General features: G+C 47.8%; 1 protein-coding gene across 1 annotated transcript in view; it reads right to left on the bottom strand.

Annotated features, from left to right (window-relative positions):
* The window catches only part of LOC138267136 (polycystin-1-like protein 2), an 835,832-nt gene that overhangs the window by 349,395 nt on the left and 461,096 nt on the right, over positions 1–25,341 (bottom strand). Inside the window, exon 20 of the mRNA XM_069215990.1 lies at positions 22,161–22,287. Coding sequence (XP_069072091.1) covers positions 22,161–22,287 — 127 coding nt within the window. The remainder of the gene's footprint in view (positions 1–22,160; positions 22,288–25,341) is intronic.

Raw genomic sequence — 25,341 nt, forward strand, 5'->3', positions numbered from 1 at the left:
GTCACTGGCTTCTTATTGGTCTACTAGTCCCTTGATGGCAACGGCTATATTTCCTGCAACTATGACACGTAATCGCTATTTGCTTCTTCTTCGTATGCTGCATTTTGTAGACAATGCTTTAGCCTTGCCACAAGAGCACCCTGATTGTGACCGTCTTTTTAAGATTAGGCCTGTCCTTGATCATTTTGTACATTGGTTTTCAGAGGTCTATGTTCCAGGCAAAGAGATAAGTGTGGACGAGTCTTTGGTCCTTTTCAAGGGGCGTTTAGTTTTTAAGCAGTGCATTCCTAGTAAGAGGGCACGGTATGTGTTGGAAAATGGGTTATTGGTAGGGCAGGTAGGTACCTACACCTAGCAACAAGCCACTAACCTCCACATAGGTACAGTTAGGTCTCAGTAAATTAATCCCAGCTCTACCCTTGGTAGCTTGGCATCGAGCGTCAAGGCTTAACTTAGGAGACAAAGTGTAAAGCATTCAAATATCACAAAACAGTAATTAAATAAAACACAGGAAACAGTTTAAAAATCCAAAACCAATTTATAAAAATAGCTTATCTTTTTATCTTTCAAATGACACAAAAACGATTAAAATCGGTTCAGGGAAACCGGAGATATGAATTTTTAAAGTATTATTATTTTCTAGCGCTTAGAAACAAAAAGCGCCAATCGGGTCATCTGGTTGCACCAGGACCGGGGCAAAGTCAAACTTTCAGGCCGACCGCGATGGAGCCCTGCTCGGCTACAAGTCGCGGGAGGCCTCGGTTAAAAAGTTACCTTCTGACTTAGTCTCTTTTTTGATGTTTTTCTTCCCCGGGACGAACCTGCCAGTTGAATCCGACCTCCTGGAGCCCTTGTCCGGATACGCGAAGTCGGTTTCCTCGGTGGTGATTTTTACCTTCGGACTTAGTCGTTTTTTCGAGATGAAAATCCTTCGACCGGGGTAAACCTGGATCTTGATCCGACGTCCATGGAGCCCTTCTCGGATACGATGGCTGGGAGGTCCCGGTCAACTTTTTACGTTCGGACTTAGTCTCTTTTTTGGATGTTTTTCTTTACCGGGACGAACCACGAAGTCAGGCCGGGTCGCGGTTGAGGCAAGCCGGCTAGAATTTCCGCGTCGGGTCGGTCACTTTATGGAGCTTTTTTTCAAAAATTCTCCAATCTTTTCCAAACTTCTGGGGCTTCACCCAGATGTTCTTTTAAGGTTCTTTTGGGGTCCACAGCTCACCCCAAGGGTCCAGAAGTTCTGTAATGGTCCTTGGGGGGTGCGGACTTCAACTCCCAGAATGCACCTGGCGCAAACTCCTTTTTGGCCACTGGACAGTGGTCAGCTGGTCGCTTTCTTCAGGAGTTGGTGCAGGGGACTCTGGTTTAGCAATTTTTCACCTGTAGCAAACAGGGAGTCCCTCCTTGAACCAGTTGAAGCCAGGCAAAGTCCTTCTTGTGGTGAAGCCAAAGTGTGCAGCTGGTGCAGTCCTTCTGAGTGCAGGGTCCAGGTGCAGGCCAGGGGTCCAGCAGGGCAGTCCTTCTTCTTCTTTAGTTCCTTTCTTGTTGATTTCTGGAGGGGATCTGAGGCGTGGGTGCAGGTCTGCCAGTTTTATCCTTGCTCCTGGGTGAAAAGCAGGGGGGCCCTGGTTCTCCAATCAGGGACAGGGTCGTCTCCCTGTGATGACCACTTCCTGGGAAGTGTGGCAAAAATCCATCCCAGAAGGCAACAGTCTCTAAAAATCCAACATGGATGAATCTGATTTTTGGAGGTTACATCTGGCTGAGCCCACCCACTGGTGTGGCTAAAAATCATAAACACACCCCTCTCCTGCCCTCTCCTAATCTAATCAAGGGGGCACCTAATTGTCTGGGGTTGCAGGATGTGGGGGTGTTGCTGGGTGCTCCAAATGTCCTTCTCTGCCTTTGAAGACCAGTTTGGCAGCCCTCCCCCTTCCTGCCTCACCATCTGCTGAGGGGAGATTCTCTCCCCAAGCACATTCCTTTGTGTGAAGTCAGGCCACTTCACACCTCATAAAGGTAGCCTGGCAGAAGCTGCTGCAGGCTGGCCAATCAGAGCACAGCAGCAAAAACAATGCAGAGCTGAAATTGGCAACTTTTTAGGTAAAGTCTAAACTTTTTACCTGCACTAGTTATATTAAATCCCACAACTGGAAGTTGTGGGATTTATTACAACAATCAATTTGATACCAAATTCTTGGTATGTAACATTTAAGGAGACTTTAAAATTTAAAATAGAGTCTGCCCATTCTAGCCTATGAAGGCCATTTACTTCAATGAGGGAAAAACGAATTTGGCTGTTTTTACCTCACCAGGGCTTATAAATCTATTTTTATAAAATCCCTGCTTATAGTTACATGGCACCCAGCCCTAGGGGCACATAGGGCACACCTTAGGGGTGACTTATATGTAAAAATAAGGTAGTTTAAGACTTTGGAAGTACCTTTAATTCCAAAGTCGAATTTGCATATAACTTTAATTTAAAAGCAGCCAGCAAGGCAGGCTTGCTTTTAAAATGACACTGGGCACCTCAGCAATGCACCTAGGTGTGCACCACCTATGCTGTGGTCCCTAAACCTACATGCCCTACCATATACTAGGGACTTATAGGTAGGTTAACTTAGCCAATTATAATTAGCCTAATTTGCATATCCATTTTACACAGAGCACAGGCCCTGGGACTGGTTAGCAGTACCCAGGGCACCATCAGAGTCAGGAAAACACCAGCATAAAGTGGAAAATGGGGGCAAAAAGTTATGGGGCCTCTGCAATCAGCCCTAGTTTCTCACAGTATGGGATTAAATTGTATATGCTGTCAGAAAGCAGTACAGGATATGTGTATAATTTCAGGGTCTACACTGGTAGGGATTCCAGTATTGACCCTCCTGGTTGTCCAGCCACTTTTGGAGTTGGTGAAAAAATTGTGTGGGAACTTGGTAGACGACTGTTTAACAAAGGTCACCATTTGTACGTAGATAATTTCTACACTGGAGTGCAGTTGTTCAAGGAGTTGTTTAGAGTGGACACCGTTGCTTGTGGCACAATCTGTTCTTACCGGAAAGGCTATCCAAGGGAGCTTGTCTGTAAAAAACTTGAGAGGGGACAGTGCAGTGTCTTGCAGAATAATGAGCTGCTAGCTCTGAAATTTTCAGACAGTGGGGATGTGTACATGCAATCTACCATCCATGATGAGAGTACTTCCCCTGTGACTGTTTGGGGTCAGGTTACGGAAGTGCGCAAACCTGCGTGCATTTTGGACTACAATAGGCACATGGGTGGTGTTGACAGAGTAGATCAGAGGTTGGAACTTTACACTGCTCTTCGTAAGTCTTACGTGTGGTAGAAAAATATGGCCCTACATTTATTTCATTTGGCAACTTTTAATGCTTTTATTGTGTTCAAGGATTGTTCACCTGAGTTGAGGATGACATTTGTTAAATTTCAGGAGTCAGTGATAGAGAGCCTTATTGTGGTGGAACAGGAAAGAGTTCCTAGAGTAGAAGTGGTGGAGGAAGTGGCTAGATTGAAAGATCGCCACTTTCCAGATCACTTTCCTCCCACTCCCAAAAAAGACTTGCCCACAAAGAAATGTAGAGTATGTGCCCGGAGAGCAATCCGGAGGGAGAGCCAGATGTACTGCCCCGAATGCCCTTCAAAGCCTGGGCTGTGTGTGCCGGGCTGTTTTAGAAGTTACCACACTAGGAATTTTTTTGGGGAAATACCGTGAGCGTAAACTGCCTGTTTTATATTTTCATATGTTCAGTTTCACGGTTGGCATTACTGTCATGTATTTAGTTAGAGCTTTTGTGTTTGTAGTTTTGTACTTATTTTATAATGAGTTAGTGGTTTCTTTGTTGTTTATAAACAAAAAAAAGTGATGGCGGTGTGCGTGGGGTGGCGCTTGGCTGGCGGTGTGCTTGGGGTGGCATTTGGCTGGTGGTGTGCGTGGGGTGGCGCTTGGCTGGCAGTGTGCGTGGGGTGGCGCTTGGCTGGTGGTGTGCTTGAGGTGGCGCTTGGCTGGCGGTGTGCGTGGGGTGGCGCTTGGCTGGCGGTATGGGTGGTGTGGCGCTTGGCTGGCAGTGTGCTTGGGGTGGCGCTTGGCTGGCAGTGTGCGTGGGGTGGCACTTGGCTGGTGGCATGGGTGGTGTGGCGCTTGGCTGGCGGTGTGCTTGGGGTGGCGCTTGGCTGGGGGTGTGCGTGGGGTGGCGCTTGGCTGGCGGTATGGGTGGGGTGGCGCTTGGCTAGCGGTGCCAGCCAAACACACTCATCAGCTGGTGTGATTGCTGTATCAGGTATGTGGGCGTATGAAAGTGATGGGCCCTTGACTGGCGCTGTCTGTACATGCGAGTGTTGTAATGTGCTGGGCCCGTGGCTGGCGGCGTGAATGCTCTTGTTCATGTCATGTATGAAAGGTGTGTGAATGGACTGTAAAGCGGTTGGTGCCATGCTGGTGGCTTTACAGCTCACGAGCTGTGAGTCATTGGTTCCGTTTTTTGGCCTTTCAGTTATTACCAGTGCATTTCACTTTTGTGAAATCTCTTGTTAATAAAATTTGATCTACTGAACCATCACTCACCCTTGTGCCAAATCCAACCAGTATGTGTGGTACAAATGACAAAACCTGCTCCGCTGTAATCAGGCGTCGCAGCACAGTTGTGACACGCTAGGTGTCTCAGGTGGGACCCCGATGATGAAGCATGCCACCAACTTGGTTGGTGGGTAAGGGGTCTTTTTCACATAACCTAAGTGTGTTTCTTTTCACAATTTTTGTGTTTGGCACATCACAGACATATGTGGACACATCAAAATGATATCTTACAAAACTACCTGTGCTTGGGGGGGAGGGGGCACCTTTGTTTTTGGTCCTGGGTGCGGCCTTCATCTAGGGAAACCTACCAAACCAAGACATTTTTTTAAACTAGACACCCCAAGGAGTCCAGGGAGGTGTGGCTTGTGTGGATCCCCCAACATTTTCTTACCCAGACTCCTCTGCAAACCTCACAATTTGCTTAAAAAAGCATATTTTCCTGACTTTCTTTTGTACGATCACCGCTCCAGCACAAAATTCCTACTCCCCAGCGTTCCCCTCAGTGTCCCAAGTAAAATGACACCTCGCTTGTGTGGGTCCCCAAAGCAGAGCCAGCCTAAAGATGTATAAAAGAAGAATATGTGCTTATCAACTCGCTGTGCTATCCCCATAATCTCTACAAGTTTGTGGCCTTTTTCTGTTGCAGGCACCTGGCCCACCCACACAAGTGAGGTATCATTTTTATCGGGAGACTTGTGGGAATGCTGGGTGGAAGGAAATTTGTGGCTCCTCTCAGATTCCAGAACTTTCTGTCACCAAAATGTGAGGAAAACGTGTTTTTTTAGCCAAATTTTGAGGTTTGCAAAGGTTTCTGGGTAACAGAACCTGGTCAGAGCCCCACAAGTCACTGCATCTTGGATTCCCATAGGTCTCTAGTTTTAATAAATGCACAGGTTTGGTAGGTTTCCCTAGGTGCCCGCTGAGCTAGAGGCCAAAATCTACAGGTAGACACTTTGCAAAAGACACCTCTGTTTTCTGTCAAAAAATTAGATGTGTCCACGTTGTATTTTGGGGCATTTCCTGTTGCGGGCGCTAGGCCTACCCACACAAGTGAAGTATCATTTATATCGGGAGACTTGGGGGAATGCTGGGTGGAAGAAAATTTGTGGCTCCTATCAGATTCCAGAACTTTCTGTCACCGAAATGTGAGGAAAACGTGTTTTTTTAGCCAAATTTTGTGGTTTGCAAAGGATTCTGGGTAACAGAACCTGGTCAGAGCCCCACAAGTCACCCCATCTTGGATTACCCTAGGTCTCTAGTTTTCAAAAATGCACAGGTTTGGTAGGTTTCCCTCCGTGCCCGCTGAGCTAGAGGCCAAAATCTACAGGTAGGCACTTTGCAAAAAACACCTCTGTTTTCTGTCAAAAAATGTGATGTGTCCACGTGGTGTTTTGGGGCATTTCCTGTCGTGGGCGCAAGGCCTACCCACACAAGTGAGGTATCATTTTTATCGGGAGACTTGGGGGAACATAGAATAGCAAAACAAGTGTTGTTGCCCCTTGTCTTTCTCTATATTTTTTCCTTCCAAATATAAGAGAGTGTGTAAAAAAGACGTCTATTTGAGAAATTCCCTGTAATTCACATGCTAGTATGGGCACCCCGGAATTCAGAGATGTGCAAATAACCCTGCTCCTCAACACCTTATCTTGTGCCCATTTTGGAAATACAAAGGTTTTCTTGATAGCTATTTTTCACTGTTTATATTTCAGCAAATGAATTGCTGTATACCCGGTATAGAATGAAAACCCACTGCAGGGTGCAGCTCATGTATTGGCTGTGGGTACCTAGGGTTCTTGATGAACCTACAAGCCATATATATCCCGCAACCAGAAGAGTCCAGCAGACGTAACGCTATATTGTTTTAAAAAATCTGACATTGCAGGAAAAAGTTACAGAGTAAAACATAGAGACAAATTGCTGTTTTTTTACCTCAATTTCAATATTATTTTTTTCAGTTGTTATTTTCTGTAGGAAACCCTTGTAGGATCTACACAAATTACCCCTTGCTGAATTCAGAATTTTGTCTACGTTTCAGAAATGATTAGGTTTCTGGGATCCAGCATTGGTTTCACGCCCACTTCTGTCACTGACTGGAAGGAGGCTGAAAGCACAAAAAATCGTAAAAAAGGGGTATGTCCCAGTAAAATGGCAAAATTGTGTTGCAAAATTGGGTTTTATGATTTAATTCTGCCTGTTCCTGAAAGCTGGGAAGCTGGTGATTTTAGCACCGCAAACCCTTTGTTGATGCTATTTTCAGGGAAGAAACCACAAGCCTTCTTCTGCAGCCCCTTTTCCCCATTTTTTTTGTAAAAACGAAATTTTCACTGTATTTTGGCTAATTTCTTGGCCTCCTTCAGGGGGACCCACAAACTCTGGGTACCTCTAGAATCCCTAGGATGTTGGAAAAAAAGGACGCACATTTGGCATGGGTAGCTTATGTGGACAAAAAGATATGAGGGCCTAAGAGAGAACTATTCCAAATAGGCAAAAGAAGGCCTGGCACAGGAGGGGGAAAAGGCCTGGCAGCGAAGGGGTTAAGAAGGCGTTATTTTTTTACACAAAGCATGGTTTGCTAATCTTACTAAAGGAGGCTGAGTAACTATAAGTGCTTGCTCCCATCTCCCCAAATTACACCCATGTAACACCTCCTTGACGCAACATGGAACAAAGAAGAACAAAGTACTATTTGTACTGACAAAATGGCATTAATCCAGGGCAAAACTCCCTTTGTGGTAGAAAATAAATACCTGCCCAAAATTGTGTGCAGCTTTACATCACTTTCTATCACTTTGCCCCGGTGAAAACCATTAGTAAATCTGCCCCAGATTTTCTGCCTAGCATCCAAAATTGTCAAATTAGAAAAGAAAGCTCTCTTTTATGAGCTTCTTTGTTATGGGAGGAATTTGGAGGGTCTCATTCCCTTTACCAACGGTCCCCTTGGAAATTGGCAGCTCTGGGCAATTGCCCACTTTGACCATGCCTTAAAATGTCTCTAGACGGCTGATTCCAGGTTGCTCCAGTCCTGACTTTATCATCGGGTGATTCAACATGGTAAAACTGCATGAAGCCAAACTTCATTCCCTAATTTATTTTTCTGACGAGGGAGCATATACAGCACCCCATGAAGGAAAATAACTTCCTTTCCTCTCCGTTCAATCCCTCCCTCCCTCTCTGCATCCAACCCAGATTTCCCACATAGGTTTACCACATGCTGAGAGAAGGTGGTAAAAATATGCATCTAATTCCACAGAATTGGCAATTCTGTGTGGTTTTACAACCAGAAAAATTGGTTCCATATGGTAATTTTCTATTCCTGAGAAGTTAACAATTTTAATTGCACAGTGCAGGTGCAAATGTATTGTCATGTCTCCTACAACTACAATACACTGACTGAGGGGCTTAGTCTAAAAGCAGTCATAAATGGAATTGAATTAAAGAACACTTTTGAGACATGGCTGTCTGGGAGTTAAAAGGCGGTATAAGTGACTCTGTGTTTCAATTAGAACACTTTTCTGAGGAAACAAATGGAGTAGACTCAACAAAATATAGAGCGTTCTTCAGTGTTACATTTCCACATCAAGATATTTAGCTTATGCCCAGTGCTTTAAGTCACGTGAAAAAGGAAGTGTGATTCTAAAAGGGTTGTTGTCTAAGAAGTGTATCTAGGAAATTTCCACAAGAGGCATGGCCTTTGTAACTAAGGGCAGGCCTAAACCACCTGAAATAGAATTCTGTGCTTGACAAAGTCATACATAGTCTTACTACACAAAGAATAACCAAATTCTACAGGCTACAAGGTATATATGTAACAGTTTTACAGCGGCGATATCCTGGGCCATAACCTACGTCAATACACTTGACACAATACATTGGAAAGTAAGCTGCAGCTTGATTGCTTGCTATCACTGCTTACAGGAAGCCAAGTGTACTAAGCGAATAACATAATTATTGAGTTGGAAATAAATATTCTCTTAGGTCGTGGAACACTAATGATAAATGATAGTGTAAACCATGTCACTCATCCCAACATCATAAAATTAACTTCCAGGGGCTTTACTTTGCAGAATATCTTCAGCTGTGGAATTTATCAAATAAGGAGCTGTGCCAAATGACAAGAGGAAGATATGGTTTAATAAATGTCACCTCAGCTGTGGCCTTAAATCATTTTCCTCAGATAGAACATTAGGTAAGAGGTCATAGGTTCCATTCTAGAATGGATTCTATCAAGTTGTATGACTTCCTAGTGTGGCGTCTTTCCCAGCTAGAGTACCTGCCAATGACTACGCCATGACACAGAGCTGTGAATCACACTTTTACCTATCTACTCCAGCATTCTAAACCAAGCTTTCATTACATTCTATTCTAGCAATTACTTCACAATGCTGCTGATTCTGTTTAGAGCCAAAAGGGTTCCATCCTAATACTTGTAAAACACTGTACCCGGGAGGGTCAAATAAACAATTACTGGCCAATGGCACACATCTTCTCAATAAAATGTTCATGTTTTCTAAAATTTGTAAAACAGATATAAACAAGGAACAAAGTTGGTCAATACAGAACCTACAAGTATGAAAGCAAAGCTTTCATCACACAATATCAAGGTTACATAGTCTTGAAGATATGGTGGTTTCCCGGAAATTCTTTTACCAGTTAGCTTTCCAAGATCACTTTTTTTACAGGAAGAGAAGTCATTCCTGTTAGTGGTACACCCAGCTGTTGAATTAGGTTGTACAATTCTTTCAGAATCAGGATAATTACACTCTGAAACTCTTTTCAATTTCCAGATTCTGTCATCTAAATCCTTAGTTCCATCTTGAAAAGTTCAGAATGTAACAAGGTTTTGTGAACTTAGAAAATTTCTCAGAAGCTTCTGGAACGTTTGTCTGAACCCAGTCTCTTACAGGCCACATTCAGTCCTGTGACCACATTTCTGTGATTAAATATTCATTTTCATCTCTCTTGAAGAATCTTTCCTCTAAAATCTCCATTCACTAGAAATAAAACATTAGCACAACCTTTGTGCCAATACATTCACCCATCCAGAAATTAATTTACAGGGTGGATTTCTGCTTCTGAACAACTCAAAGGGATTTGTTTCTAGTAGGTTGGTAAGTAGCCGGTCTATACGATTCAATCTTTCTGAATAATTAATCTTTCCATTCAAGTCCTGTAGCCCTTGCTAACTGTATACATTGTTTCACCATAAGAATGAACCTTTCAACCATGCCTTTGCATTCTGGGTGATACAAAGCTTCTATATTCAGTTTTATTCCACATTCTGAAAATACCTGTGCCATTTTTTTCTAACAGAATAGAACACCATTGTTGTAAGCATTACTCTAGTACAGCCATCCCTGTGGAAAATAGTATGTGCCTTAGAAACACAAATCATCTTTCACCATTAACTCATCTTCAACCAACCAACATGGCCTGATAACATTTGACGTATCAATATTGGCAGACCACTCTTTTTTTAAGGCTTTCATTACCTCTTGGAAAACTTCATCTTTGCCAACTTCAAATCTGCAATCATGTTCAGAAACTGCACCTTTGGTATTAACACATACTTTTTCTTCTTCTAATCACTTATCTCTGCTGTCATTGATCAAGTCAACAGAGCCTACTGTCACCACCTGGCATGTATTGTACCTTGAATCTATATTCCTGCAAACCAACCACTCATTGTTCGAACAGTAAAAACTTCCTCACACAGAAAGCTTAAAAATGTACTTATTGCCCAATTGTTGACTGATATATGACAGAGTAATTGACTTCTGATCTCCTAAGGGCCTGGAAGGCAAAAGCAATGCTATGTTTAACTCCCACATCAATTTGTACCAAAGCCGCTCCTGATCCTATTTTGCACTCACATTAGTCATGAGGGCACATTTTCTACAATGAACAAATGCTTCAAACACAGTACTTTATCTAGACCAGTCATCCGGGTTCTCCTGATTCCACTGAAAATTAGCACCCTTCTGGAAAAGAGCATGTAGCATGGGTTATGTCAGCTAGACTTACCATAAAATTTGATCATGCCAAGGAATGAAGCAAGTTCCTCTATCTTCAGTGGGACTTTTATACTCTGAATGACTTCCACATGTTCACTTTTTAAACTTATCTAATCTCATCTAAACCAAAACCACATTTCTGAGCGTGTAAGATCAAACCATGTTCTCTAAATTACTTTGGTACATTAGATACCCTGTCATTGTGCTTAGCCCAATTGTTTCCATAAACTAGAATATCATTATGATAGAATATTACCCCACTGATCACTCCTACAATGGATGCCATGGCCCTACAAAAGCAGATGAGACCAGCCCAAAAGGCATACATATAAACTTGAAAGACCCCATTAGTGTGATAAAAGATGTATAATCTTGGCAATCCTCTTGCATGTGGACTTGGTGATATGCCAAAGCCAAGTCTAACTTGTGAACAATCTAGCCCCATGCAATTCAGTAAGCAATTGTGTCATGTTTTCAAAGGGGATTTGATCAACTACAGCCTCCTTGGTCAGTGCCTTTAGATCAATGCACAATCTGACTTCTCTTGTTTTTTTTTGGCACCACCACTATGGAAGCCGGCCACACAGAGGTGTCCACAGGAACAATGATACCACCATTGCACAACATGTCCAACTATTTTTGTAATTTCATCATACTCCCCAAAAGGAAGTCTTCTGAGCCTAGAGATTACAGGTTTAGTTCCTTCATTAAGTTGTATCTGATGTACATAGATTTTCAAATATCCTAAAACCTCACTGAAACCTTTTGGGAATTTTTCCTCCAAATTCAAACAACCGTTGTGTGTTTCCATACACTCGTGCATCATTATTTCAGTTGTACTTGGGGAATAGAGACAGAATCAAGTATGATGATCAATTGCCTTGGTGTGGCCACACAATTATAGGTTCTCTTTTCAGAGACACATAGGGGGTCATTCTGACCTCGGCGGTAAAAGGCCCTTACCGCCGGTCAGAAGTCCGCCATTCTACCGCCGCGGCCGCGGTAAACCGCCACGGTCATTCTGACCACCAACTGTGAATCCGCCAAAAATCCGACATCCAAGGAAGGCCGCCTCATCAGCGGGCCGCAGAAAACTGGAGATGACCAAACCTCCACCGTCACGCCAACACAAACACGCCCATGCCATTCTGACCCACGAATCCACACGGCGGTCTTTCAACCGCGGTATTCCATTGGCGGTACACACCGCCGCGCTCAAAATACACACACAGCTCCAAAACACAGCCACATTGGACAATTTGAAATACGCACACCTGAGACACATACAAACAACACTCCCACACATCCAATCAACTATAAAACACACCCCCACATCACCCACAAACCCCCACTAGTTGGAAATCGGAGCGAAGGCGAGAGAGATAGAGATAGAGAGAGCGAGCACAGCAATAGAAAACCCCAACACACACAGGAACCCAACTTCATCACCCACACCACATCTACGCACACATCCACATTGGACAATTTGAAATACGCACACCTGAGACACATACAAACAACACTCCCACACATCCAATCAACTATAAAACACACACCCACATCACCCACAAACCCCCACTAGTTGGAAATCGGAGCGAAGGCGAGAGCGAGAGAGATAGAGATAGAGAGAGCGAGCACAGCAATAGAAAACCCCAACACACACAGGAACCCAACTTCATCACCCACACCACATCTACGCACACATCACCACATATCACCACGCACATCACCACAAACACCACCCCACACCTCATCCACACCACCCCATGGCACCCCAAAGACACCCAAGGTTTTCGGACCAAGAACTCCGGGTCATGGTGGAGGAAATCATGAGGGTTGAGCCCCAGCTCTTCGGCACACAGGTGCAGCACACCACCATAGCAAGGAAGGCTGAGCTATGGCAAAGGATCGTAGACAGGGTCAACGCTGTGGGACAGCATCCCAGAAATCGGGAAGATATCAGAAAGCGATGGAACGACCTACGGGGAAGGTGCGCTCGATGATCTCCAGGCACAACATCGCTGTGCAGAAGACTGGCGGCGGACCCCCACCCACTCCAACCCAATTCACAGCATGGGAGCAAGAGGTGGTAAACATCCTGCATCCTGATGGCCTCGCTGGAGTACACGGAGGAATGGACTCTGGTAAGTCGAATCTCAACTACTTCACCCCCCCCAACCACCAGCATGCCAACCCCCCCCCCCACCACCAATCTCAACCCCCCAGCACACAACCTCCCTGCCAATGTCTCATCAGCACAACCCACCCTAAACAACACCAACCCCTGAATGCCAACACAAACCATAGACAGCCACCACCAAAGCATGACCATTGCACATACCCATACACCCCCTCCCCCCCCCCAAACCATCACAACACCTCCCACAAGGGAATGCCAGCACTGGGGGACAAGGGCACTCAAAATGCACGCCATGGCACACACAGAAACAATAACCATACTCCTTTACCCCTGCAGGGCCCGAACGCCAACACACCGCCACGGAGGGTCCAGATTTGTCCATCCCACCCCCAGAACAGGCCCCCAGCGAGGACAGCAGCTCTGTCGACCTAGAACCTGACGACCAGCCAGGACCATCGGGGACCTCTGGACAGTCGGTTCCCCACACACAGACACAGGCCACAGCAGACCCAAACCCCTCTGGGAACACCAGCACAGCTCCCACCCAGCGGGCCCATGCCTCTGTCTCGCGGACGCGTCAATCAGCGGTGTGTCCGCCACTACAGGGCACCCAGGCTGACCCAACACCCCAACAACAACAGGGACCTGGGGGCAGTGGTAGTGGGCACACCGTCCAGGGGACAGAGGCCCGGGGAAACAGGGCAACTGGGAGGGCTGCTGTGCGACAGGGGGGGGAGGACAGGCCCAGGGAACCGACTCTCCAAGAGGCCCTCACCACCATCATGGGAGCATATCATTACTCCCAGGAGACGATGGCGACGGTACTGGCCAGGTTCACCGAGATCCAGGCACAGCAGGAGGAACGGTACATGGGGTTCAGCAATGAACTCAGGAACATCGCTACCGCTATGGGGACCATAGTCCAGGCCCTCAACCGGATAGAAACCACATTGCGGGACCATGTGGCACCGCAAAGGGCCCCTGTCACTAGCCAGGAACAGCCTACCACCTCCGCCGGCGCTAGTGGTCAGGAGGCCCCCACAGAATGACGGGCCACCAGAACCCCACCTCCTGCTGAAGAACAACCACCCCGCAAGAGGAACCTGAGATCTCAAAGGAAGACAGAGTAGGATGCCAAGACCCCCGCCAGCCTAATATCCCCCCGGATGTCATTCCACTGTCCCACAGTGTCACCCTGTCCAACCTTGAACTGCCCCTGCTCCATCCTTCCACAGGCATATGGACAATGCACCTGTGCGACCGAGAACTGGACTCTGCCATGGACATAACTCCACCCTCACCCATCACCATTTTAATATCATGTACCAATATCTAGCACTAAAAATAAATCACTCATTGCACTAAAATCATTCTGGAGTCAGCCTGTATTATTTACAAATGTATAACACATTACTTATCAATAATGTTCTGTTATTTATGTGATGACAACATACCGATGTCAATAAGCATTAGTCCATGGGCTAACCAAGCAGAAGTCACGCAGTGGGTCATACAGCACTGAAAAGGGAAGGGAAAATCAAACATCAGTTTAAAAGAACTGGGGGGAATACACAAAGTAAAGATGCAGGGGGCTTTCAGTAAATGTTAAATGGCGTGGGTGATTCCTACCTGTGTGCTACTGAAAATACTGTTGGATAACTCTGTCCCTGTTGTCTGGGTCGTCCTCTTCGTCTTCCTCCTCTTCACTCTCCGCAGGCTCCACAGCTGCTTCAACACCACCATCTGGACCATCCTCCTGCAGGAAAGGCACCTGACGTCGCAATGCCAGATTGTGAAGCATACAGCAGGCCACGATGATCTGGCACACCTTCTTTGGTGAGTACATCAGGGATCCCCCTGTCATATGCAGGCACCTAAACCTGGCCTTCAGGAGGCCAAAGGTTCTTTCAATGATCCTCCTAGTTCACCCATGGGCCTCATTGTACCGTTCCTCTGCCCTGGTCCGGGGATTCCTCACTGGGGTCAATAGCCAAGGCAGGTTGGGGGTAACCAGAGTCACCAATTAGCCACACACGTTGTCTCTGTAGCTGTTCCATCACATAAGGGATGCTGCTATTTCGCATCACATACGCGTCATGCACTGACCCAGAGAACATGGCATTCACATGGGAGATGTACTTGTCAGCCAAACAGACCACCTGGACGTTCATCGAATGGTAACTTTTCCTGTTTCTGTACACCTGCTCATCGTCTTTTGGGGGTACTAAAGCCACATGGGTCCCATCAATGGCACCAATTATGTTGGGGATATGTCCAAGGGCGTAAAAATCACCCTTCACAGTGGCCAAATCAACCTCCTCAGGGAATACAATGTAGCGCTGCATGTGTTTCGTCAGGGCAGACAACACTCTAGACAAGATTTTTGAAAACATAGGCTGAGACATTCCAGATGACAGGGCCACTGTTGTCTGGAATGAGCCACTTGCCAAAAAAATGGAGGACTGACAGAACCTGCACTAGAGGGGGAATTCCTGTGGGTTGGCGGATGGGGGACATCAGGGCTGGCTCCAGCTGGGCACACAGTTCATGTATAGTGGCTCGGTCAAGTCAGTATCGTAGTATGATGTGGCGTTCTTCCATTGTCGACAGGTCCACCAGCGGTCGGTACACGCGAGTATTCATCCTTCTCCTCGCAAGTCCCAGCGGACGGTGCCTAGGAAGGACAACATGGCGCACAGAGTCAAGCAAATCACAGGTACGTTCACCACTGCATGCATAGCACACGATTATCTATGTATTGAAAGGCGTGTATGTGTGGCAATGCAAGGCCTAGGCCTGTGTGACGCAGTACAAATTATGCCATGTGGGCCCTTGAAATGGCGGCTGCCTGACCTGTGAAGTGGGACAATGGGATGTGAGGTCAATGCGCTGGCGTGGCACACCGTGGCGGTAGGCGGTTGAAGACCGCTATACGAAGCCGCATTGGCTAACATTGAGGCCTATGGGTTTCAGGAGCCAATGACGAGGTGCGCCGGCGGTCGCGGTACGCGTCGCCGCGGGCGTGACCGCCATTTTCTATCTGCTTAATCACTCGAGACCTGATCATCCACAGGAGAGGAACTATACTGCAAGTGCTGCTGTGACCTCGGTCTGGAAGTGACAATGGCTGCTGCGACTGGGGAAAGGGCCCCTGCCTTCACGTCTGAGGAGTTGGAGAAACTTGTGGATGGGGTCCTCCCCCAGTATGCGTTACTCTACGGTCCTCCAGACCAACAGGTAAGTACACTGGGTGCACATTGAATGGGCTATGCCTGTGTGGAGTGGGGTGGATGTAAGTTGGTGGGGTGGGGTGCGAATGAGGAGTGCAACGCACGACAGATGAGAGCATGTGCCATATGGCAAGGTTGGGGAGGGGGGGCCAATCGCATCTAACATGCAGAAAATTGATGATTCTTCCTTCCCACCCTGTACATGTCAAATAGGTCAGCGCCCATCAGAAAGTGGACATTTGGCGTGCCATCGCCAAGGAAGTCCGGGCCCTGGGGGTCCACGTCAGACGGGGCACCCACTGCCGCAAGAGGTGGGAGGACATCCGCCGCAGGACCAGGAAGACCGCCGAGTCACTGCTGGGGATGGCCTCCCAACCTAGGAGGGGTGCCAGTCGTACCCTGACCCCCCTGATGTCCCGGATCCTGGCGGTGGTCTACCCTGATTTGGATGGGCGCTTGAGGACATCACAGCAGACACAAGGGGGTGAGTATCAGCACATTCTGCTATCTCTCTGCGCAGTGGAGGCGTCTGGGTGGGGGAGGAGGGTTGTGGATGACATTAGGCCAGGGCGCTTTCTGTAGTGTAGTCCTCTCCTTTAGGCATGGCCATGTGCTCCCGGCCCCCACCTCTGTAGGGTGACAAGTACAGCTATCGATGGTCCAGCATCACACATGTGCGCCTTTGTCGTCTCTAGACCTGTTGTCCTAGTCAGAAGTACTGAGTAGTGTACCCCGAATGAGCGGCTTAGTGCATGAGGCTCCTGTGTCTGTCCTCTCCGCCAACGGTGTTGACATTGCATGCACTCAACCTGGTCTTCGTTTTTCTCCCCCCACCCTTCTTCTTCATCTTCTTGTGCATGTGTGCATTAGCATCATCAGGCGGAGGAGAATTGGCATCGGAGCACGAGGGAGCTGCAAGTCACAAGGCCCCGGTGGGACCAGGAACAGACACCGAGGGCACCAGTGATCCGGAGGGCGAGGGGAGCACCACAACGGGGACCGGTGGTGACACCAGCGACAGCGACACGTCCTCGGATGGGAGCTCCCTAGCGGTGGCGGCAACATCCGGGCCCCCTGCCTCTACAGGTACAGCCGCCACCCAGCGCACCAGCCCCGCCCTCCCAGCAGCCCCTCAGCCTACGCTCCATGCCCGCTCGCCCAGGAAGGCGGGCATCTCCTTCGCCCCAGGCACCTCAGCCCCTGCCCCTGTTACCCCTGCTGCCCTCAGTGAGGAGGTCGTTGACCTCCTGAGGACCATCATTGTTGGGCAGACTACCCTTTTGAATGCCATCCAGGGGGTAGAAAGGGAGGTGCATCGGAGCAATGCCTACCTGGAGGGCATTCATTCGGGTCAGGCTGCCCATCAACGATTGTTCAATGCTCTGGCCTCAGCACTGACGGCAGCCATTGTCCCTGTTTCCAGCCTTCCTCTTCTGACTGCCTCCAGCCTGTCTCTGTCTCCTGTTCCTCAGCCTATCCCATCCACACCATCAGACCAGCCTGCACACACCTCAACACCCAAGGGCAGCTCATCCAGACACAAGCACCACAGAACCCACAAGCATTCACGCAAGCAACACCCAGATGCAGACATTCCAACAGTCACTACCACCTCTGTGTCCCCCTCCTCCTCGTCTCCCTCCTCCCTCCCTGTGACGTCTACACTCACACCTGCATTCACACCACCATCAGCCAGTGCTTCCATCACCAGCACACCATCCAGTCCAGTCCGCACACGTGCAGTCACCACCCCCACTACCATTTACACGTCCCCTGTGTCCTCTCCCACTGTGTCTGTCACCCCCTCTTCCAAGACACACAAACGCAGGCAGACACCCACCCAACAGCCATCCACCTCACGACAGCCTCCAGCACAAGCACCTGCACCCAAAGACAGCACACCTGACTCTCCTACAACCACATCCTCTTCCTCCACTCCCATCACCACTTCTCCTACCTTTTACCTTGGTCCTAAGAAAGTTTTCCTTGCTAATCTTGACCTCTTTCCCTCCACTGACCCACCCCCTCCATCTGCAAAGAGTCCCAAGAGCACCTCAGCCACCACCAGCCCAGCTTCGAGTGTCACTGTGGTGCATGGGTTCTGGAGCCCACCCTTTGCCAGCAGTGACACTTCAATCAGCAGCAAGGGGACAGCCAGCCCCCCACCAGGCAAGAGGACCAGGAAGCTAAAGGGCCGCCGTGAGAGGACTGACACGGCTGCCCCCAAGGAGCAAAGTTCGCCCACTTCACCAGCCACAACATCTAGGGGAGGCAAGGGCCCGAGAGCCCCATGTAAGGAGCGAAAGGGCAGCAGGGCGGAAAAGTCAGCCAGCAGGAGCGCGGAGCAGGAGGGGCCCACAAGCCCCATCCCGGGTGTTAGGAAGAACACCAAAGGGCCCAGGACTCCGTCACCGAAGGGTCCAGCAACAGCACGGTTGGAGGGCGACTGAGCAGGGAGTCCAGGCCAGGTCTGGCTCCCTTGACCTACTGGACGAGCACCGCTGAACAGGGCCCCGCCGTGCAGAAGAGCACCGCTGAACAGGGCCCCGCCGTGCAGAAGAGCACCGCTGAACAGGGCCCCGCCGTGCAGAAGAGCACCGCTGAACAGGGCCCCGCCGTGCAGAAGAGCACCGCTGAAGAGGGCCCCGCCGTGCAGGAGAGCACCGCTGAACAGGGCCCCGCCGTGCAGAAGAGCACCGCTGAACAGGGCCCCGCCGTGCAGAAGAGCACCGCTGAACAGGGCCCCGCCGTGCAGAGGAGCACCGCTCCGCTGGGCCCTTCCTGTCAAGCATCGCTCCGCTGGGCCCTTCCTGTCAAGCACCGCTCCGCTGGGCCCCGCCGTCTCAAGCACCGCTCCGCTGGGCCCCGCCGTCTCAAGCACCGCTCCGCTGGGCCCTTCCTGTCAAGCACCGCTCCGCTGGGCCCTTCCTGTCAAACACCGCTGGGCCCCGCCGCCTCAAGCACCGCTCCGCTGGGCCCCGCCGTCTCAAGCACCGCTCCGCTGGGCCCTTCCTGTCAAGCACCGCTCCGCTGGGCCCTTCCTGTCAAGCACCGCTCCGCTGGGCCCCGCCGTCCCAAGCACCGCTCTGCTGGGCCCCGCCGTCTCAAGCACCGCTCCGCTGGGCCCCGCCGTCTCAAGCACCGCTCCGCTGGGCCCCGCCGTCTCAAGCACCGCTCCGCTGGGCCCTTCCTGTCAAGCACCGCTCCGCTGGGCCCCGCCGTCTCAAGCACCGCTCCGCTGGGCCCCGCCATCTCAAGCACCGCTCCGCTGGGCCCCGCTGTCTCAAGCACCGCTCCGCTGGGCCCTTCCTGTCAAGCACCACTCCGCTGGGCCCCGCCGTCTCAAGCACCGCTCCGCTGGGCCCTTCCTGTCAAGCACCGCTCCGCTGGGCACTTCCTGTCAAGCACCGCTCCGCTGGGCCCCGCCGTCTCAAGCACCGCTCCGCTGGGCCCCACCGTCTCAAGCACCGCTCCGCTGGGCCCCGCCGTCTCAAGCACCGCTCCGCTGGGCCCCGCCGTCTCAAGCACCACTGGCACAATGACAGTGCCAGATCTGTCTCGAGCTACTGTTCACGGTTCACTGTGCCCACCATGCCTCCTCCTTGACCGGTGGAGACTGTTATCCACCTGATGGACTGTGGCTTTGCACTCCCCAGGATGGCACAGTGGGCAAGCCACCCACTGTAGAGACTTGAGAGACTGTGGCTTTGCACTCCCCAGGATGGCCGAGTGGGCAAGCCACCCACTGTAGAGACTTGAGAGACTGTGGCTTTGCACTCCCCAGGATGGCACAGTGGGTATGGTGGCCCCTTCGTGGATCTGGTGTCGTGGACTCATGTGGCTGTGGTGCCCCCCCTTCCCTTCCCCCTGAGGTGCCTGTAGTTTTTTCATCAGATGCCCCTGCAGTGTTCTCTCCAAAGGACTCAGGTCTCCTGTGTGGGCTTTGCCCTTGTGTTGATACACTTTGGCCCACGGACACTTGGAATATCGTTAGATGTGCAGGACTTATTGCCTCGGTTTATCGTATGCACTGGATATTGAATTGGTTTTTTTGAATTGTTATTGCTATTTGACCGTGACTTATCAGTGGTTTTTATTTCCCATAAATTTCTAGTCACAATTTAAATATGTCCTTGCTTTTTTTACGGGGGTTTGGGTGGTGTCACTGTGACTTGTTGCTCTGCATTGGTGTGTACATGGTTTGGGGGGTGGGTGTATCGCGTATGTGTGTGCACGTAACCTTTCGTCCTCCCCCCTCCCCTGTGTCGTAGGTGCAGTACTCACCGTTGTCGTCTGCACCGGCGTTTGTACTCGTGGTAGATGAGCAGGTAGACGAGAGCAGGTAGGATGTTTAATTCGGGTTCCATGCTGTCCTCCTTCCTCGTGGAGTGCGTAGAGGTGCGCGTTTTCCCGTTCGTAGTCTGTTTCCGCCGTGTTTTTATCGGCGGTGCTCCCGCCCCGGAAATGGTGGCGGATTGGCCGGTCATAATAGTGTGGGCGGTACATTGTCTGCCGCCTGTCTGTTGGCGGTGACCGCCGCGCTGTTTGTCGGTCCCGCCGTGGCGGTCGGAGTGTTAATGTGGCGGGCTGTGTTGGTGGTTCCCGCCAGGGTCAGAATTCCATTTTTTGGACCGCCGGCCTGTTGGCGGGTTGGCCGCCGCTTTATCACCGACCGCCAGGGTTAGAATCACCCCCATAGACATCACCAACAGTTGTTCTGGTCCTGAGTTCAAGCATGGTTTCAAAATAACCCATCATTTTTATGCTCTGTTCTCTATAATCACTGGGCATAATATCCATCTTCTTAAACTTATTTATCTATTGCATTAACCTTTAAATTTGCAATTCTTTGCTCCCTGAGCTTTCCTTTTTTCTTGAACTTGCTCACAAGCTATTTTTCAGATGTTTTCCCTATACTCTCAGTGTCTTTTTTGATAACATCCACACATGTGCGTGTGTTCTACTCTCTTAGCAATCATCCTTCAACCAAAGATCTTCCCTGATGTGGTCATTAGTGCAACAAAGAACAAACTGATCCCTAATGCACTCTTCAGTCAAGGCTCCAAACTAGCAATTGCTTGCAAGTTTCCTCAACTCTGCAATATATTCCGCAATCGTTTCACCTTCTTATTGCTTTCTCTTTCCAAAGTAGTATCTTTCCATGATTGGACCAATGCATGGTAAGTTGTGTGTGTCAAGGTATTTTTTATACATATCTCAAATTCATTTAGACCTTTCTCCTCTTCAGCACTCAGATCAGGCAAATTCTCCAAAACTTTCTGCCCTTCCACCCCTAAATAGTGTAATAAGAATGACCATTTCCTTTCTGTACTAAGATTCGGATCACATACCCTTTCATAGTTAAAGGAAACGTTTCCTTCTCTTTGACCATATCAATGAAGGTTCACCTGATTGAAATAGGCAAAGCGGTTACAGTCTGCATTTTAAACAGGAATAAATAATGATAATATTACATTTTTAAAACAACACACCTCCCAAAATTGTAAGGACAAACAAACTGACACAGTTTAATGAGTTGACACATCAAAGATTTAAAAAATGAAAACCACTGAAAACATTGAGCAATACAAATTCTACTAGCATCACCAATGTTGCTTTTCATCTGTAGCTTAAAAAAGATCTACTGTAGAAAAGATAAAACAAATGGTGCTTGATACTTTTGGTGCACTTAAAATGAGAAGGTATGAATGGTTATTAAAAATAAATTGATGAAGGTGTACTTGTACCTAACAAACACACAAGCTCCAAGGAGATATCATCAAGGTTGTTTTAAAAATGTGTGACCATCACTGACAAACAGGAGACAATCTCTTTTAAATATGTTTATTCAATATCGTCAAAGGTACCTTGAGTACCAAATGAAGGGTGAAATATTATGCCCTTACTTCTTGAAGTTGTATTTTTGTCTGTCACGTGTTAATATACTCGCTGTGAACTAATTCTGAGTTGAAACCACTTGATAAATGCAAGCTCATCAGTGAGTACCTATGCAGAATTATAACTGACTACAAATTCCCCTGGAATGCTTCTAAAATGAGTTTTATTGAGTATACTATGAGCACATCTTTAAAACACTGCTAATTGTAAATGTTGTTTACGATGTGTGAAAAGCATTAAAAAGGATATTTGATTTTCATAACATGAAGAAAAACTTTTTTACTTGCCCTTAGATCTACTGTTTCTTCACTATCTCCGGGAATACTGAAGGAGGAAACAGAGGGCAAAGAGAAACTGGCAGTGCTTGAATTGGCAATCTTGACTGATGTCTTGTCCAGATTTTCTGTCTGTAACCTGCCAATCACAAAACACACAGACCAATAAGAGTAAAGTTTAGTATCTGCATGAAATAGGGGCATTTCCTTACTTCTTGAACTAAGGGGTCAAGTGATTTGGTTTGAAACAGAGCATGTAAGAATTCTGCTTCTCCAGTAATTAGTGCTTTGGCTTTCAAGTGCTGTGTAAGGCATTCATGTGCCAAGTTCTTTGTAGATACGAAAAAGTGGTGTTGCAAGCAGACCTGAAAACTTTGGAATTGGTTGTGATGTCAAAGTAATGCCCAGGAATAGGAAGTGTAGCTTTAGAACAATTTAATTTCAATGGTATTTGATGTTTTTACTGGTTAATGATTATAAGGCATTCTAGTCTTCACAGAAGTCATTCAAGTTAGGCAGTGCATTGTCTTACCTTTTGTACATCCTGTAACAGCAACTTTTTTTATGAGACACTTCCAGCCTGCATTGGTATATGTAAACAATGGCTATGCAAAACTCTGAGAAGTGGAAGCCAAACAATAATTCAGAATATTGTTGTAAAAACAAGTTTTTAGTTTTGAATGCAAGCACAAAAATGCAGAGACTGCTTTAAAAAACAGAAAACAAGTAACTAGTCACGTATAAAAACATGATAGAGAGAAAATTTATGACCACAACACTGGAACAGTTAAAGGTGTCACATGACATATAGCTTCCTGCATATTTGCAGGTGTGTGTCATAATGTATGTGAGCCGTGCGTGCCTGCATCAGTGTTCTAGTGTGCTAACTGCGAACATAGATCTGTGTACAGAATATTTCTACATAAAAACACAATTAGGGATATGTATTGTTAGTGCAGTAGTTGCTGTAACATTGGGGTCATGATATCCATTTTCTTGAGTGCATTAGGCCCAATGGCACTCTTGCTATGTCACTTCAAATAGCTTACTGTCCCATTCTCAAGTGCACTTGAAAGAAAATATGAAAACAGCCTCCTGTATATGCCAACATGTCCAATGTTATTTGGGTATCCAGTCCTATTATTCAGTTCTGTGCATCACTAGTGTCAGACCTGACAGGCTTAGGGTGGTCTTTCCCCAACTTTTTGCCTGTGTCCCTCCATTTTACTGATCTTGTTTTCGCTGGTTTTAGGACTCAGTGCATTTTACTGCTGTTGGCCAGTGCTAAAGTGCTTGTGCTCTCCACCAAACATGGTATCATTCGCTCCTGCCCAATTGACATATTTAATTTACTTCTAAGTCTCTAGTAAAGTGCACTACATGTACCTAGGGCCTGTAAATGAAATGCTACTAGTGGGCCTGCAGCACTGTTTGTGCCACCCACATAAGTAGCCGTTTAACCATGTCTCAGGTCTGCCATTGCAAGGCCTGTGTGTGCAGTTTACTGCCACCTTAACTTGGCATTTAAAACTCTGTGCCAAGCCTTAAACCTCCCATTTATTACATATGTCACCCCAATGTAGGCCCAATGTGTCCCACAGGGCAGGGTGCAGTGTATTTTAATGGCAGGGCATGTACTTTTAAGATTTACCTGTCCTGGTAGTGAAAAACTTCCAAAGTCGTTTTTCATTAATGTGAGGCCTACTCCTCTCAGAGGCCAGAATTGGGAATTCCTTACTATACCTCTAAGCTGTTATACCTGATCAGAAAGGAGTGTCTACATCATGTTCCATATCTTTGGAATGGTAATGATAAACCTTTTTTACTAGTAAAGTGGGATTTAACATTACTGTTTTAGAAATGCCCCTTTTAGAAAGTAGGCATTTCTCTGCTCTTACTCCTCTGTGTGCCTTACAGCCTGTCTCCAATATACATCTGGACTGGGCTGGGTGACAGCTACATTTGTGCATTCCATCCAGACAGCCATAAACATAGGACACTCAACTGCATCTGCATTCATTTGCATTCTCATGGGTCTTCTTGGGCAGGAAGGATTGGAGGGGCTCACACACTTCTAAGAGTAGTGGTCTAACCCCACACAAAGGACTGATTACCCCTCACATATAGCAGATAGGACTGGGCTGAAATGGAACTCGTGCACTTCAAAACCACACTTTGAAGTCTCCCTCATTTCAAAGGCACTTTGGGGTATAAGTACTGGGTCTCTGACACCCTGAAATCAGACACTTCTGGAAGTGGAGCTGAACGTCTGTCAGAAGGACTGCTGTGCTGCTCAAAGGAGTCAACTGGACTGGTTTTCTGGATGAACTGCTTTTCTGCTTGTTGCCCTGCTGCCCTCTGACACTGCTGGGAGGACTCTGCCTTCCTTCCAAAGTAATCTCCAAAGGCTTGCTGTCTTTCCCCTGTTCTCCTGCAGCCTCCGGGAAATCAAAATGTGCCTACAACTCTCTTGGTGCTGCTGGACTCTGCTTTTAGGAGTCTGACCCTTGCCTAAGGTGACCCCTCTCATCTCTGGGCCTCAGAAGTGGTTCTGATGCATTGCCTCGAGTGTGGGACAAATTCTGTTGCATCACTTTTTCGACACAGAGGCTGTTCAACTATGGTGGATTCACAGCCGGTAAGGCCCGACAATGACACTGTGTCATTCAACGGAGTTTGCTGCCTACACAGTGACCCGACTGCATGGAAAATATCAATGCATCGTGCCATGGATGTTGACGCTTTGCTCCATCTGAGGTAATGTTTCAGCAGACCCTTCGTTGGTTCTGTAGCCTGCCTACCCTACATCGCGGCCGGCCTGAAATCTGGATTTACACCGGTCCCTCATGACCTCAAGTGACCTTTTGACCACTAGTGACTTCTATGCACTATTTTGGATTTAATCTTTTAAAAAAATATCTCGACTTCTACTGATTAGATTTTTTTTGCTTTGTTCTTGTTTTACTCAGATACATATTCTCTATTTTTCTAACCTGGTGTGGAGTCTTTTTTGGTGTCTTCACTGTGTTGCTGAATGAGCTATTGCACAAATAATGTACACATTGCCTTCTAGGCTAAGCCTGCCTGCTCTGTGCCAAGCTACCAGAAGGTGAGCACAGGATAATTTCAGTTGCGTTGTGTAAGGAAATGGCTACCTGTTGCAATTACCCCCCACTTTTTGCCTGATACTGAT

This window comes from Pleurodeles waltl, chromosome 12, assembly GCF_031143425.1.
Source record: "Pleurodeles waltl isolate 20211129_DDA chromosome 12, aPleWal1.hap1.20221129, whole genome shotgun sequence".
In the NCBI taxonomy this organism is placed as follows: Eukaryota; Metazoa; Chordata; class Amphibia; order Caudata; family Salamandridae; genus Pleurodeles; species Pleurodeles waltl.